Source organism: Colobus angolensis, unplaced genomic scaffold (genome assembly GCF_000951035.1).
Source record: "Colobus angolensis palliatus isolate OR3802 unplaced genomic scaffold, Cang.pa_1.0 Scaffold419, whole genome shotgun sequence".
In the NCBI taxonomy this organism is placed as follows: domain Eukaryota; kingdom Metazoa; phylum Chordata; class Mammalia; order Primates; family Cercopithecidae; genus Colobus; species Colobus angolensis.
In genome coordinates, this window is record NW_012117588.1 from 561,472 (window position 1) to 578,987 (window position 17,516).

Consider the following 17,516-nt stretch of genomic DNA (forward strand, 5'->3'; position numbering starts at 1 on the left):
CACCACCTCCTCCACCATCACCACCACCACCACCACCTCCTCCACCATCACCACCACCTCCACCATCACCACCACCTCCACCATCACCACCACCTCCACCATCACCAGCTCCTCCACCATCACCACCTCCTCCACCACCACCACCATTTCACCATCACCACCTCCTCTACCATCACCACCACCTTCACCATCACCACCACCTCCACCATTACCACCTCCTCCATCATCACCATCACCACCATCTCCACCATCACCACCACCTCCACCACCACCATCACCACTTTCTCCACCACCACCGTCTTCTCCACCATCACCACCATCGCCACTGCCCACCTCTGGCAATATTATCACCTTTCCTATCACCTCCTCCACCATCACCACCATTAGTTCCACCATGACCACCTCCTTCACTTCCACCATCACTTCTTCCACCATCACCATTGTCACCATCATCATCACTACCTACCTCCACCACCATCACCACCTCTCCCATCACCATCAAGTTCTCTGTGGTTAGTCACTTAGTGACTTTAGATAAGTTTTTCCAATTTTATGGGTCCTAATTTCGTCAGTTTTATTTTATTTTTTTTTTAATTTTTTTAAATTTTTTTCTCAGTTTTAAAATAAGAAGCTTCCTCCTTAAGGGGTTTGAAGGATTTGAGGGCTGATCAAGGAAAAGGATAGGACCATAAAAAGCAGTGACATACAGGCTTCATTGAGTAGCACTTGGACAGGGTTGCATAAGAGCAGAAGCTCCTCCCGGCATGAGAACAGCCATAGGCTTGCAGTGAGGAGGGCACCATCCAGAGGAGCAGGAGAACTCACAGGGAAGAGGAAGATTAGGGCAGAAGCTTATAGATCTGGGTGAGGCTGCTCCACAGCACAGTGGGGAGTCTCTGGGTCAGAGAGCTCCAAGAGCTGTAGCAGCTTAGGGCCCTGTATCTGCAAGGCTCTATCTTATCATTAGGAAACAGCTGTCCATCAAGGTTTTATGGGATCTGCAAAGAAGGCAGGCACTAAATGGATGAAAATCTGCTTATTTGGGCTATTTTTTAAATGACTGGTCATGGTAAAATTTGAGTTTGGTATGAACTAAGGGATCAGCACCAGTCTACTGTGAAGAAATAAACAACCCAAAGGCCAATACACAGAGACAATCTTTGACTTGTTTACATAACACCTCCCCTCCAAAAAAAGAAAAAAGACATGACTTTTCTAAAGGAAGTCCTGTCTACGGCCATACCACCCTGAACACACCCAATCTCATCTAAGGGAAGTCCTGAGAAGGAAGCAGAATAATAAAAAAAGAATCCTAAGGAAGCATCAGAAGTCCTCAAGCATCCCTATCCCATGCGCCCTTTCCCCTGCCCTGCAGCAGATCTTCTGTCCCAGGATCCACCAGAATAGAAAGGCAGAGGGACACTTCACTCCTCCTTGCCCTCCCTCTTCCGTATTTAGGATTCCAGGTTAGTCTGTTTTCAAAACTTTAAGCTGAATATATGAAAGAGACCCTAGATCATCACTGTAGACAGACCCAGGCTTAGCTACTCACATACAGCCAGTCTTCATTCCCAACAGGGAAATAAGGCAACCCAAGGTAGATGTCTGCCTGCCCTGCAAAACCCATGTTTTTATTTTCTCTTTCTCTGTCCTTTCTTTTCTCTTGCTCACTATCTTTCTTCTTAAATTCTTTCATTTTCTTTTAGTTACCTGTTCTTTTTTTCTTTCTCTCCTTGACTCAAATGCCAAAGATCCCTAGACCAGGAGTCAAGAAGCCTGCATGCTGATTCCTGGGACACCATTAATTACTTCTGTGATTGGGAGCATCAGCCTTTGAGGCATTCATTTCCTCATCTGCAAAAAAACTAGGCTGGATTAGATTTATCCACTGATTGTGTGGTCTATGTCTGCTGGTAACATCCACAGATGTTACTTAGCACCATTAGTGGCGCTCAGGCCTCAGAAGGTCACTGACCCCCATTCCTGGTGATTTAATTCATTGATCCCAGCTCTCTAGACACAGGATGAACTTCATACCTGAAGCAAGTTGTATTCTTCCAAAGTCGCCTGACTTTATCATCTTACATAACCTATTATGTTTTCTGCCGTCTTTGTGGCAATGGATATAACCTTAGTCTTTTTTAATAGTCACTAACAATAGACAAATCCATTTCCTCAATTACTCTCTGTCACTTACAATGTGCCACTAAGTAAACACCCATCCCTTGGGTAGGGGCACTGTGGGTCTTGACCTTTGTGGAGGATGTTTTTGGAATGTCCCTTACTCCTCCTTTTGAAACATCACTCGAATTATTTTTGAAATGTCTATTTTTTTTTTCTTTTGAGATGGAGTCTTACTCTGTTGCCCAGGCCAGAATGCAGTGGCATGATTTTGGCTCACTGCAAACTCCACCTCCCAGGTTCAAGCGATTCTCCTGCCTCGGCCTCCTGAGTAGCTGGGATTACAGGCGTGCGCCCCCACGCCCGGCTAATTTTTGTATTTTTGGTAGAGACAGGGTTTCACCATGTTGGCCAGGCTGGTCTTGAACTCCTGGCCTCAAGTGATCTGCCCTCGTCTGCCTCTCGAAATGCTGGGATTACAGGTGTGAGCTACCACACCCAGCCTGAAATGTCTGTCTTTAATGATGTCTCAAGGGACCTGTGAAAGATACCCATAGTGGGGCCTTCTTTTAAGTGCCCATGTCTTGTGAGTTCAAGTTCTGATAGCCGGCTTGACCCAACACCTGTTAATGAGTGACCTGAGTGACAGGCACATGACCAAGTTCGAATCCCTTCACTGTGCTGGTGGCTCTACTGGTCCAAAGTCAGCCAGGAGTGCACATCGAAAGGTTATGGGATCTGGTAACTAACTGTGCTTACATAGAAGTTGTATGTTTGGGTTTTAAAATAATATATAATGACTTTTACTTGTTTTAAGTGGATGTCTAACTATGAATTAATTCTATAGGCAATATGTCCCACAACACAATGGCTTCTTGTAAAATGGCTGAAAATATGTGTTCATTTAAATTATATTGTTTAGTCTGTAATCCCAGCACTTTGGAAGGCCGAGGCGGGAGGATCACCCGAGGCCAGGAGTTCAAGACTGGCCTAGTCAATATGGTTAGAACCCCATATCTACTAAAAATACAAAAAACGAGCTGGGCATGTTGATGCGCACCTGTAATCCCAGCTACTCGGGAGGCTGAGGCAGGAGAATTGCTTGAACCCAGGAGGTGGAGGTTGCAGTGAGCCAAGATCATGCCACTGCACTCCAGTCCAACAGAGCAAGACTGTCCCCCAAAAAAAAAAATAAAAAAAAAATATATATTTCTAAACTATATATACATAGTTTAGAAAACTGATCTTGAGGTGAGTGAAGAGGAGGCATGTCCATCACAAGGATGATCCTTCATATTTCTGTGCTGGGGTGGGGGGTGAAAATGATGAAATATTGAAGGGCTCAAGGTGCATCAGCACCCCTTTCTTCCCCTACTTTGCCTTTAGAGGAGCTGTCTCTGAGTCTGGGTCTTTCAGTTGTTCATCTTGCTTGGGGGAAGCAAGGGAGTTTCTTCCAGACTGTCACCTTTGTCTGCTTTTCATTGCTTGCTTCATAGTTTATTTTTTAAAGGAAGATTTTTCCTAAAAACTCTTCTAGCTTTTTCTCTTTCTTCTCCATTTCATCCTCTCTCACTCTGGGACAAGCTCCTTGAGTGTTTTTGCAGGTACTATGTACTTTCCTAAACAGTTTGATGCGTTTCTCTAGGGAACTGGTTCTACAACTTTCCAATGGGGCCTTTAATTAGAAACTACGAAAGAACACTTGCAGCATGAAAGTCATCTAGTCATATTCTATTAGTTTCATACGGGCTCATGTGAGGTCAACTCCTTTCCTTTAGTTTCTCAAACACAGAAGAGTTTTTGTCAAATTAATTATGTTACACTGAAGATGTACCTCAAGATTTTCAGCACAGGCTTCCCATGGTATTAAAGATTTGACAAAGTGGAGATTGGGACAAGAATCCTCATTTTGGACAGCTAATAGGCTAGAATCACTAAGGGAAACAGTAATGAATGAAAATGTATTAGACTTCCCTGTAATGCAGAATTTACCATCTGTTGCACTATCCCATTAGTTTTTATTAAATTGGTTGCCTTAATCTGGAGAGAAAGGATATTTTTGTGTCTGCCAACCCCAACTCCACTTACCTTATAATAAATGTTTCATTCCTCTTTTCGTTTTTCTTCCCAGCTGTCAGCCAAGCTCAATAACCTTCCAACGCTCATTTCCATGAGGCTGGAGTTCCTGAGAATCCTCTGTAGCCATGAACATTACCTCAATCTGAACCTTTTTTTTATGAATGCTGATACTGCTCCAACATCTCCTTGTCCTTCCATATCTTCCCAGGTAATAAAAGAATTATTTAACTAAAAGAATTATTCAAGCTATTTCATTTAACTAGCTCAGTGTAATCATGTATTGCCTATAGAGGTTAGTCTTATTAATTCGATGAAAAATCAAACTATTCAAACCAGATCAAGTATGCTACCCTGAAGTTACACCACTAGCTAAGAATTTACAATCTAAGTAATTGGTTTCTCCCCAGGCTCAAGGGTCCCTGGTCAAGTTAAGTAAAGCAAAGAATCCAGTAAGCCCTATGAAATCTAGAAACTCATAGAAAAGTCTCAAATCTTCCTTTGTCTGACATTAGCCAATTATTATATTAAGCAAATAGAGGATTCCAAAGTAAATAAGTTTTGGAAACCATATGTTCTTTGCAATAGGCCCGCTAAGAGGCTTTAACTTGTTCATGTCAATTGTAAATGCACAAGAAACAGAGGAGGAAATGGGAGGAGGTGTGCATGATAAGCAGTGATTCCCAAAATGATTTGACATGGAAACCCCACCCCACCTCGTACATTTTTTAAAGGGCTAGTGTCCTCTGGAATAACTTTAAGAACATGCTGTTTGATAGTCACATCAGTAGCTCAGAGCATCAGGCAAAATTTCTCATTGTTAGGTTATATTTCTGTTGCATATTCCTTGATATAGTACAAAAGTGAAGGCCTGTCTTACTAACTGACAAAAAATCTTAGCCCTATATGCCATATGACATGATCCAGATCTTAGCTACATGACCGTCTTACTGTGAACAGGGAAAGATCTGACTCACAAGCAGCGATTCAAACTGTGTAAACTTTTTGCTGCTTCCTGCCCAGCAGCTTAAGTCCTAAAAGTTCCCTGGACTAAGCTTACCCTAGCTTCTTTCCCACCTTCCCCTTCCGACTGCCCCAGGGAGTGGCCAAACCCAGGGCCAGGCTCACAAAACCGTGAAGGATTTTTAAAGACACTTTAGATGCTCTTAATGAAATATAAAGTATGCTCCCAGGATACAAATACAGGACACGAATTACCGAGGACTGGTAAATCTAATGCTTCCCTTCCTGACATCACTTGTAGTTCCAGGCCAGCAAAAGTCTGACAATGTGCTTAAGCCAAATTCACAAGCATAGCTGAGGCCAGGCACGGTGGCTCACACTTGTAATCCCAGCACCTTCGGAGGCCAAAGGGAGTGGATCACCTGAGGCCAGGAGTTACCAGCCTGACCAACACAGTGAAAACTCATCTCTACTAAAAATATAAAAATGCATCAGGCGTGGTGGTGTGACTGTAATCCCAGCTACTTGGGACGCTGAGGCATGAGAATTGCTTGAACCCGGGAGACGGAGGTTGCAGTGAGCTGAGACCATGCCACTGCACTCCAGCCTGGGTGACAGAGTGAGACTCTGTCTTTCAAAAAAAAAGAAGGTACCTAAGTAAGCAGGGTCTTAAACAAAGGGGACATTTGGTTATAGAGGAATTGCCTGCTGCCAGCCAGGACTGGGTAAGGTTCTTATTTCTCTGTCCAGATTTTATCCTAGGTTTTGTATCTTCAGCTTTTGACTTCAGGTGGGGAAGGGAGAGTCATTCATTTTTCAACAGACCTTGGGTACTTTATTTTCATCTTTCCCGCTGGGCAGTCTTCTCTCTGTGGGGATGGGAAAGTGCAGTAACCACTCTGTGCCTCAGTTTCCTTATCTGCCTTATCTGGCACCAGCAGTACCTACCTCACTGGGGCGGACTCACAAAGCCTGGCTGGGGCAAAGGCTCAGTAAACGCTAGCCATCACTATTTTCATTCCAGTTCTTGTGACTCATAAAATGACTCCTTGCATTTCTGCAGAACTCAAGCTCCTGCTCCAGTTTCCAGGACCAGAAGATTGCCAGCATGTTCGATCTGACTTCTGAGTACCGCCAGCAGCACTTCCTCACCGGGCTCCTCTTCACAGAACTGGCTGCTGCCCTGGATGCCGAAGGGGAAGGGTATGTTTCTGGCATTTAAAATGAAAGATGAAACCAAGAAAAAAGATGTTCCTTAATAAAATTTGCAGTCCAGCTTCTCACACTTGGTAAAAAAAACTCTACTGTCGACCAGTTCTGAGGAGTAGAAACATCTGTCTTGAGCAAGTGGTGCCCATAGGCATGTAGAAAGGCACAAGGGATGGGCAAGAACTACAAAACGACGTCTCTTGGTCACCTATCTGAGTGGAATTTACCAGTTCTACTAAAGCGGATTTCCCAAGGATGCTTTGATTAGTGAACTCCCTAGGAACAAAGCCATTTTTAACAAAGGGGATAGCATACAGAGGCAACCACAAGATGTCACTTGGTTCAATGCTGATTAAGGAAATAATGGCTGCTGAGAAGGCAGCTGCCCCGTGCCCAGATTAGGTTTCTTGCAAACAGTGCTTCTCAGGACAAGAGACGCCAGACATCCAGGGCTTCTGAATCCTTTTACCTCTTATCTATCTGATTACTCAGGGACATGTGGCAGTATCTAGTCTAGAAGTCAACAGAGAGAGAGGTGGACCACCCCCTTCTTTCCTTCTCTCCCTGTGCTCCATGAGCTCATAGAATCAGAAACCCACAGCCTACCTGATTAGACTGAAAAAGGTAAAGCCTTCTAAAATATTATTCATTCCATTCAACAATTATTGAATGCCTTCCATGGGACAGACACAGTTAGGTGTTAGATTCCATCAGAGATATATCAGTGCACAAAACAGACAAAATTCCCTGTCCCTCTAGAGCTCACCATCCGGGGACTCAGATTGACAGATGATTAGGATTGGAAAGTAATTGAGGTTCAACACTTCTGGTATTTAGATTAGGCATACAGAATTGCGGGAACTTGCCCACTATTCCATAACAGAGAACCAAATCTAAAGCCATGGTCTTCCCAGTCCCTTCCCAGGACCCACTCTCCTATACCAAACCATCTCCCTGGCCAGGGAACCTGTTCCCATGTCTCCTATGCTAAAGAAGTTTCCAGAATAATGTTTGCTAATTAATGGTAGCATTGCTGTATGTTATGGATGTATTTTTGTCTAAATGGAATTTCTCAAGTTCTCTCAAAGTGTTTACAATTTAGTGAAGGAAACAGGAGGTTCCTGCGTGAAACAAATACAGGAGCACATCGAGTTTGTGCAACTGCAGCGATCACAGGCATCCCAAGTGATGTACCCATGCTGACACTGCTTAAGTGACTGTATGTCTGTCTCCTGGCAGGGTAGTGTGGGGGAATCTCATGCTCTTAGCTCTCAATTCTGCCTCCTTCCAGATAACCTGGTCCTGAGTATATCCTTTGAGAACTTCACTTTCCATGGCTTCAATTCAATCTTCTCAACTCTAACTAAATTTCCCCCAATTATCTCAGTAGAATGTTCTACCTTACAACTAACATAAATTTCCACAGCAACAAAAAGTGCACCGAACACATATGCTAATAAGTAAGATACTGAGAAGAAAGTTTGAACACAAAGAAAATTGCCTTCACGCACAAACATGTACATACATTTTCTTTGTTGTCCTTTAATAGCAGTAGTTTAAGTGATTTCTAGAAACAATCTTTAGTATTTACAATAGTGTAGTTTCTATTTTCTGTTTTCATTCTAGCTGGAAACAGCCTTGACGTCTGTTCTGGATTCCTTGTAAAATTGTTGCTGTTATATTACTAGCAACAGGGTAGAGTATTTTCAGAGATAATCCTGTAATTATGTTTAATCATGTGGATATATTCTTCAAACACACACACATACACACACACACACAAACACACATACCCACACACACTCTCACACACACTCTTAGTACCTTTTCTCCCCTAAGTGAGTTACAGTGTAATTCCTTTGGCAACACAATAATCCCTGGTTGCTGGGTTGTCAGTTACTCTCCTGGAAAGTCATTAGACATACTGTCACAATTTCATCATGTGAGCTAAAACCTCAGAACAATGTCATGCTTCAATAATACTTTCTATTGATTAGCGCTTTTTTTTTTTTTGCTTCCAAGACAGTTAGTAGACTTGCCAACACATGTGCATCCATGGGGCAAGGGCTAGAGGGACACACCTCAGTACCTGAACTCCTAAGGGTTTTCCTAAGGTTTCCTAAGGTTTCCACTGGGTTTTCCTTAGATCTGTGACACCTGGGTATATCCACAAATGTCCATGCGTCGTGAAATCCACAGTATTTTTCAAGCATTTAGAAATTGTCTATCATCTTTTAATAAGCTAGCAAATTGCAATGCCTAATTCAGAACACAACCCATTGTCGAGGCCACAGACTTAGAACAAAAGCAACTTTGGAAATGCAATTTACAATTATCTTACTTTAGCCACAGTGCAAGAATCTGAGTCATTTAAAATTTTGGTTAATATTTTCTATATAACGTTGAATTCTGATGTAGCCTTATTTTGTTTGAAAGAAAAAAATGTAGATTTTTAAAATTGAACATCTATGACTAGGTTCCAGATACTCCACTATATATTTTATTTACTTTTTATTATAGTATAATTTATATAAAGGATCCAAATCTTAAGTGTAAAGTGCAATTAATATTTCCTGTGAATATGTTTGAATAACCACCAGTCAGATCAAAAATATAATATTCCATTATCCTCTCTCAGTTACAGGCCCCCCTCAAGTAACCACTATTCTGACTCTTATCACCAGAAATTAATATTGCCTGTTACTGAATTTCATAGTCTTTTGCCGACTGTTGTGATTGTGAGATCCTTCAGGGTGGTCACATGTGTTAGGATTCATTTTTTTTCAACTGTATGTCATATTCCTTTGTCTACTATAATTTCTCTACTGTAAATTGACATTTGGGCTGCTTTCCGTTTGTGGCTATTATGAAAACAGCTGCTGTGAACACGACTGTGCGTGGTTTTGGTTGGGCATTAGAACTCATTTCTTTGGGGGTATAAATACAGCCTATTTTTAAATTTTAATATACTGTTCTTGGATAGTCTAATAAATATGTGTACATGGTCTGAAAATGTCAAAAGAATATACTCTGAGCTAGGAAAAGAAGAGCAAACAATTCAAAGCAGGCAGATGGCAGGGAATAACAAAGATGACAGCCAAAATAAATGAAATAAAGAATAGAAAAACAATCACGGAAATCTGCAAGGTGAAAAGCTTGTTATTTCAAAAGAGCAACAAAATTCACCAATCTTTAGCTGAACTGACCAAGAGAAAAGGAAGAAGACTCAATTACTAAAATCATAATTGAAAGAGGGGATATCACAACAGACCTTACAGAAATAAAAAGGATTATAAAAGAATACTGTAAACAATTGAAAGCCATCAAATTGATAACCTAGATTAAATGAACAAATTCCTTAAAAGGTACAAAGTACTAAAATTGACTCCAAGAAGAGAGAGAAAATCCAAATGGACCTACAGCAAGTAAAGAGATTGAGTTAGTAATCAAACTTCCCACATACACCTACTATGTACCCACACAGATTAAAAATTTAGGCTGGGCGCAGTGGCTTATACCCATAATCCCAGCCCTTTGGGAGGCCAAGGCGAGTGGATCACCTGAGGTCAAGAGTTCAAGACCAGCCTGGCCAACATGATGAAGCCCTGTCTCTACTAAAAATACAAAAATTAGCTGGGTGTGGTGGCGGACACCCATAATCTCAGCTACTCGGGAAGCTGAGGCAGGAGAATCGTTTGAGACTGGAAGGCAGAGATTGCAGTGAGCTGAGATCATGCCAATGCACTCCAGCCTGGGCAACAAGGGCAAAACTATCACAAATAATAATAATAATAATAATAATAATAATAAAAATTTTAAAAATTAAATTCTTCCCACAATAAAAGCCCAAACCTGGGGGGCTTTACTGATGAATTCTATCAAATATTTTTAAAAGAATTAATTCTAATTTTTTACCAACTTCTAGTCTTCTATTCCAAGGAATGGAAGAGGTGGGATACTTCCTAACTTGTTCTATGAAGCTAGCATTACCCTATACTAAACCAGACAAAGACATCATGAGAAAACTACAGACTAGTATCTGATGAATATAGGTGTAAGACCCTCACCAAAAACTAGCAAACTGAATCCAATAACATATAAAAAGGATTATACACCATGGCGAAGTAGGATTTATCTCAGGAATGCAAGATAGGCTTCATATCTGAAAATCAATTGATGTACCATATTAATAAAATAAAGGACAAGTCCCATACAATCATCTCAGTAGATGCAAAGAAAAGCATTTAATAAAATCTAATAACCCTTCCTGATTAAAAAAAAAACAAAACAAAACAGAAAAAACACTCAACATTCCTTTTAGGAAATAAGAGAACTTCCTCAATTTGACTTAAGGGCCTCTATGAAAAATCCACAGCTAATGTGACACTTATTAGTGAAAAACTGAGGGTTTTCTCCCTAAGATTAGGAACAAGACAAAAATGTCTACCCTTGCCACTTCTATTCAACATATACTAGGAGTTCTATCTAGGGCAAGTAGGCAAAAAAATAAAACAAAAGACATCTACACCAGGTGTAGTGGCTCATGCTTGTAATCCCAGCACTTTGGGAGGTCAAAGTGGACAGATCGCTTTGAGCCCAGGAGATTGAGCACAGCCTGAGCAACATGGCGAAACTCCATCTCTACAAAAAATATAAAAACTAGCTGGGCATTGGTGGCTTGTGCTTGTAGTCCCAGCTACTTGGGAGGCTCAGGCTGGAGAATTTCTTGATCCCAGAAAGCGGAGGTTGTAGTGAGCCAAGATTGCACCACTGCACTCCAGCCTGGGCCACAGAGTAAGACTGTCTCAAAACAAAACAAAACAAAACAAAAGATAGCATTTAAATTGGAAAGGAAGTAAAACTATCTCTATTCATAAATGGCATAATCTTGTTTATAGAAAACCTCAAGGAATCCACAAAAAACTCTATTAGAACTAATAAATGAGTTCAGCAGGGTTGCATGGTACAAGAATCAATTGTGTTTGTACACACTTATGATGAGCAATCTGAAAATGAAATTAAGAAAACCATTTCATATAAAATAGCATCACAAAGAAAAAATATTTAGGAATAAATGCAACAAAAGAAATACAAGAGTTATACGCTAAAAATGACAAAACACTGTTGAAAGAAATAAAGATGTAAATAAATGGAGGGATATCATATGTTCATGAATCAGAAGACTTAATATTATTAAAATAGCAATACTCCCCAAATTGATCCATAGATTAAATGCAGTTCTTCTCAGAATTCTAGCTTGTTTTTTTTTTTTTTTTTTTTTTTTGCAGAAATTAGCAAACTGATCCTAAAATTCATGTGGAATTTCAAGGGACCCAGTATAACCAAAACAACCTTGAAAAACAAGAACAAAACTGGAGGACTCACACTTCCCAATTTCAAAACTTAGTATACAGCAAAAGTAGTCAAGACTGTGGGGTTCTGACATATGATAGACATATAAATCAATGAAATTGAGTTAAGAGTCCAAAAATAAATCTTCGTATTTATAGTCAATTGATTTTTGACCAGAGTGCCAAAACAACTCAATGGGGGGAAAATAGAGTTTTCAGTAAATAGTGTTGGGAAAACTGGGTATCCACATTCAAAAGAATGAAGTTGGACCCTATATTACACCATATACAAAAATTAACTCAAATAGATCAAAGACCTAAATGTAAGAGCTAAAACTATAAAATTGTTACATAAAATTATAGAGGTAATCATCATAGACTTAGAAAATGCAGTGGTTTCTTAGATATGACGCACTCAAAAGTATGAGTAACAAGAAAAAAAAGATAACTGGACTTCAGTAAAATTAAAACTTTTGTGATTTATAGGATACCATCAAAAAAATGAAAAGACAGCCCACAAAATGGGAGAAAATATTTGCAAATAAAAACCTAATAGGGGACTTGTATCTGGAATATACATTTTAAAATCTTACAACTCAGTAGTAAAAAGACAAATAACTCAGTTTTTTTTAAAGGGCAAAAGATCAGAATGGACATTTCTCCAAAGAAGATATGGCCATAAGACCAGGAAAAGGTGATCAGCATCATTAGCCATCAGGGAAATGCATATTAAAATCACAATTAAATACCGCTTGATAGCCACAAAGATGAGTATAATAAAAAAGGTAATAAAGTGTTGGCAAGAATAAAATGAAGTCTTCACACACTGCTGGTGGGAATGTAAAATTGTGCAGCCACCGTTGCAAACAACTTGCTGATTCCTCTAAAAGTTAAACAGAGGCTGAGCATGGTGGCTCACGCCTATAACCTCAGCACTTTGGGAGGCTGAGGCGGGCAGATCATTTGAGGCCAGGAGTTCAAGACCAGCCTGGCCAACATGGTGAAACCCTGTCTCTACTAAAAATACAAAAATTAGCCATGTGTGGTGGCACGTGCCTGTAGTCCCAGCTACTCGGGAGGCTGAATCAGAAGAATTGCTTGAACCCAGGAGGTGGAGGTTGCAGTGAGCCAAGATCATGCCATTGCACTCCAGCCTGAGCAACTCTGTCTCAAAAAAAAAAAAAAAAAGTTAAACAGAGAGTTACCATACAAGCCAGCAAATGTACTCTGAGGTATGTACCCAAGAAAAGTAAAACTTAAAACTTGTACACAAATATTCGTAACTCATAATAGCTCAAAAGCAGAAACAATCCAAATGTTTATCAATTGATGAATGGATAAATAAAATTCACTAATGGAATATTATTTAGCAATAAAAAGGAATGAAATACTGATGCTACAATATGATGAACTTGAAAACATCATACTAAAGAGCAGACCGAGGGTTAGAACACAGGCAGTCTATTTCTGGATTCAATGTAATTCTATCCTGTATTGCTTGGTTTTCATAGTCACCTCATTGCTTAGGAGGATTTTGATCACTTTTGACTGTTTAAGAGCTCTTTAGTCAATTTCCCTTCACCGTAACCTCTTGATTCCTGTGTTGTGCCAACAGAATCAGCAAAGTACAAAGGAAAGCTGTCAGTGCCATCCACAGCCTGCTAAGTTCTCATGACCTGGACCCACGCTGTGTCAAACCAGAGGTGAAGGTCAAAATCGCTGCCCTTTACCTGCCTTTAGTTGGCATCATTTTGGATGCTTTGCCACAGCTCTGTGACTTTACAGGTAATGGCCCTTCTGTTTTCTTTCTTGGATTGATGGGGACCCCTGCCAAATGCCCCATCCGAATGAGATCTCTGTCATTTGTTCCAGTGCTGATATGTTCATATGAGCAATTCTTCACAACAATGGTCTCCAAACCCCTTTAACACAGGCCCCAATCCATTTAAAGAAAAAAAAAAAAAGGCACATAGCCCCAAATGTGTTTTTTGTTTAGAAATTGTTTACTTATTTTTTCATGAATTCGTTTATTCATTCATTGATCTGCTGGTATGGGATGAACTTTATAAACCATACACCACAAAGGATGAAATAATAACAGAATTACTCCCTTTGGAGATCATGCTCTAACAACTTGAAATAAAGGTGTTCCTTCCCTTTTCTTTTATGAATATGTAAGAAAAAAAGCAGTCTCAAATGAACCCAAATAATTGTTCCATGCAAAAACAAATCATGGCATATGTCAATATTAGAAAATTCTATCATAGCAGAGAAATATTGCCCTTGGCAGTAAGTGGCTAATTTTGAGGTTAATATCTCTAGATTAGCAACAAGAGGAAAGGATAAGTTGTCTTAAAGGGGTTTTGTGAAACCCCTGAATCTATTTACAAATTACAGTGTGGATTAAGGAATGCAGAGGAAAAAAATCCTCCCAAATAGAAGAACTTCTTATGTTGACTTGAGAAAGGCAGTCCATTGGCCTACCCTCTCCACAACATACATGTGTGTGCACACAAACACGCACACACACAAACACACACGCACGATTCCTATCCCGTCAGAGTAGTTCTTGCTTTTCCTCCAGCTCAAGAGAAGTTTTGGAAATGTCCGTGCTGCTCTCTTGGCAGCTGAAGGGTGCTGGGATCTGGGGAATGCTTCCCTGAGCCCAACCTCCTCACAGGTAGTCATCCTTGAAATCTTGGAACCATCCAGGTTTTCCCACCTCCATATGGAAAGTGTCATGTGTGACTAAATTATTTAGTGTATTATTACGGTGACAAGTATTTAGTTCATGAAAATGGGACCAAACACCTATAGTCTTTAATTCATACAAATCATAAAATGAAAAGCAAGTATTCCTGTGGAAGTAATTCTCTCCTTTCTTGAAAAAAAATCCTCCAGCAAACTGCTAACGGGGTAACTCGGAAGAGAAATGTTGAGACAGGGGTTAGGGTTTGTGGAGTTCCCTTGGGGCAAGAGTGCAAGGAAACGACAGAAACAAACTCAGCACACAGGGCTGAGCAAGCTGCACCATGAGGTCAGCAGCTTCCTCTAGTAGCTCCTGATTGCAGGGAACTGAAAACAGAGTTGTTTTTAACATTTACAGACATAATGCCGAGCATGGCAGGTGACTTGCAGCCCATTTTGAGAATCTGCGCTGAGAAGTTTCTAAAAAGTTCCATTTCAAGAGCCTGCTTGTTCCCAAATCCAGGAACCACTTTAGCACACATTCTCCACAGTTTTCTTGTCAATTAGAATGTTCCATATCAGTGACTCGGAATCAGAACTTTTCAACATTTGTTCTCCGAGCCTTTTAAACCTCAAAGACTTCTTTGTATATGCATTGAACTTTATGGTCATGATGTAGCTGATGAAAGAAAAACAGTGAAAAGTATTTTATTGTTATAGGTTACATAGTACGTCTATTAAATATAGAATCTTCACGTTGATAAACTCGTAAGAATATAGTCTTTCAAAAAGATGCATCTGAATTCAGATTCCAGCCCCATTTATTAATATAAGTGACCATTGAAAGGCTCAACTTATCCGTGCCTTCCTTTCCTCTGTAAACTGTAAAAATGTGATAACAAGGCCTATCTTTTAGGGTTACGATAAAGATGAAACTGGAGAACTTCTGTGAAAGCATTTTGCACAGCACATGTTTGTATCTTTCCTGCTTTTTCTTGTAACTATAACCCTATGGCGATTAAGGGGAAATAAGAATGTATCTCTATGTTAGTTGTGATAATGTTATCACGTCTTGCATAATTTCCATGTGCTGTTTATTTAACCATTTGTTTAAAATCCCAATAGCTTTAATGATTATTTCTAAAACCTGGGTTTTGGCTAGATGTGGTGGCTCACCCCTGTAATCCCAGTACTTTGTGAGGCCAAGGTGGACCGATCACTTGAGGTCAAGGGTTCAAGACCAGCCTGACCAACATGGCGAAACCCTGTGTCCACTAAAAATACAAAAATTAGCCAGGCATGGTGACACACCTGTAACCCCAGCTACTCGGGAGGTTGAGGTAGGAGGATGGAGGCGGAGATTGCAGTGAGTGGGGATGGTGCCACCGCGCTCCAGCCTGGATGATAGTGTGAGACTTTGTCTAAAAATAAATAAACAAATAAATAAATAAGAACTGGGTTTTGTTTACACAACTTTAGTGGAAGAAATGTTATTTACACTTAAATTTTTCTAAATAATTGAAGGCCCAGATCGCTGTAATGTCGACAGGTCTAGAAAAACATGAGTTTTTAGTAAAACATCAGTGATTCAATCAGTTGTGAATGTTTTACCACACTTTCCCCAGAACTGCTTGAAATATTAATAGATTTTATTGTATACTTGGTAGCATTCTTAAAAACCAGACTTTTAAATGGTTTATCCTTTTTTTTTTGCTTACATACATCTAGACCTATCTATAAATATGGATATGTCTATATTACATAGATACAATAGATTGATACTCATTTTAAACATTTGAAATATAACAAATTGTTGCTGAACTTGTGATAATAGCTTATTATTCTATATAAGGTACTTGCTTAATTCTGCAATTGTAGGTTTCTTCTATTTGGTCATTATTTAAAATAATGTCAGTTATTAGAATAGATAATAAAGTTTTAAAAATTATGTTACAGGAAACTATTATGGATGTTTTGAAAACTTTTTGTTCATACAATTTGAAAAATTACTTTCTAGCCTAATCTTGTGCTAGACATTGTCTCGTTTCTTAGCCTGCTGTATTTTCTTATAGATGATAGCAAATACATAATGCTAAACATTAGGTTTAAAATTACTCTGACTTTAGTGACTAAGAAGTATCAGTCTCTTATTGGGTAGGGGACATAGGGAAATGTCATGTCTGACTTGACATCACAAATGATGTTTTCATTGCAGTTGTAGATACTCGCAGATACCGCACCAGTGGCTCGGATGAAGAACAAGAAGGAGCTGGTGCCATTAACCAGAATGTGGCTCTGGCCATAGCAGGGAATCATTTCAATTTGAAAACAAGTGGAATAGTGCTGTCTTCCTTGGTATGTTGGTGCACATGTGTCTGGTTGATTTTTCATTTCGCGTCTTCTGTCATCTGGTTTTTATTTTTTTTAGACAGAGTCTCACTCTGTAGCACAAGCTGGAGTGCAGTGGCGCAATCTCAGTTCACTACAACCTCTGCCTCCCGTGTTCTTCATGTCTCAGCCTCCTGATTAGCTGGGATCACAGGCATGTACCACCACACCTGGCTAATTTTTTTGTATTTTTTAGTAGAGACGGGTTTTCGCCGTGTTGGCCAGGCTGGTCTCAAATTGCCAACCTCAGATGATACACCCACCTCAGCCTCCCAAAGTGCTGGGATTATAGGCATGAACCACTACGCCCAGCCTCTCCTGTCATCTTCTGATGGGAGAACTCAGCTTAGAGCAAGCATTGATGCTTTCTGCCTCATTTTGCTGTAAAGAATCATTGTGAGGTTGGCAGCGGAGGCACACACAAGTCAAAAAGGATTTTGGCAACAGCAAGAGATGTGCAGATCAAATTCAGGCAGTGCCAGTGGTGCTGAGTTCAAGTTCAAGAAACCAGAAAAGAGGAAAACTTGGGAAATCTGAAATCATTGCATAGGAGATCAAACCAAGGCTCCCTGAGAGTGGAGACTTAGGCTGTGTTCATTCTATGTGTTTGTAATTCATAGTGTGTTATGCCTCCGAAAGAAGACTGAAGGAGGCTGGTAGCTTAGTGTAAGGGCTTCTTAAGCCAAAGATTGCAGCTTTTCTAGGACCACAGGGAGCCTG

At 40.1% G+C, this 17,516-nt stretch overlaps 1 protein-coding gene across 3 annotated transcripts in view; it reads left to right on the forward strand.

Moving 5' to 3' along the window:
- Positions 1-17,516, forward strand: part of DOCK8 (dedicator of cytokinesis 8) — a 243,141-nt gene that overhangs the window by 179,725 nt on the left and 45,900 nt on the right. For all 3 annotated transcript variants that reach the window (XM_011956463.1, XM_011956464.1, XM_011956465.1), the window contains 4 exons: positions 4,253-4,408; positions 6,224-6,363; positions 13,336-13,505; positions 16,624-16,763. In XM_011956463.1, coding sequence (XP_011811853.1) covers positions 4,253-4,408; positions 6,224-6,363; positions 13,336-13,505; positions 16,624-16,763 — 606 coding nt within the window. The remainder of the gene's footprint in view (positions 1-4,252; positions 4,409-6,223; positions 6,364-13,335; positions 13,506-16,623; positions 16,764-17,516) is intronic.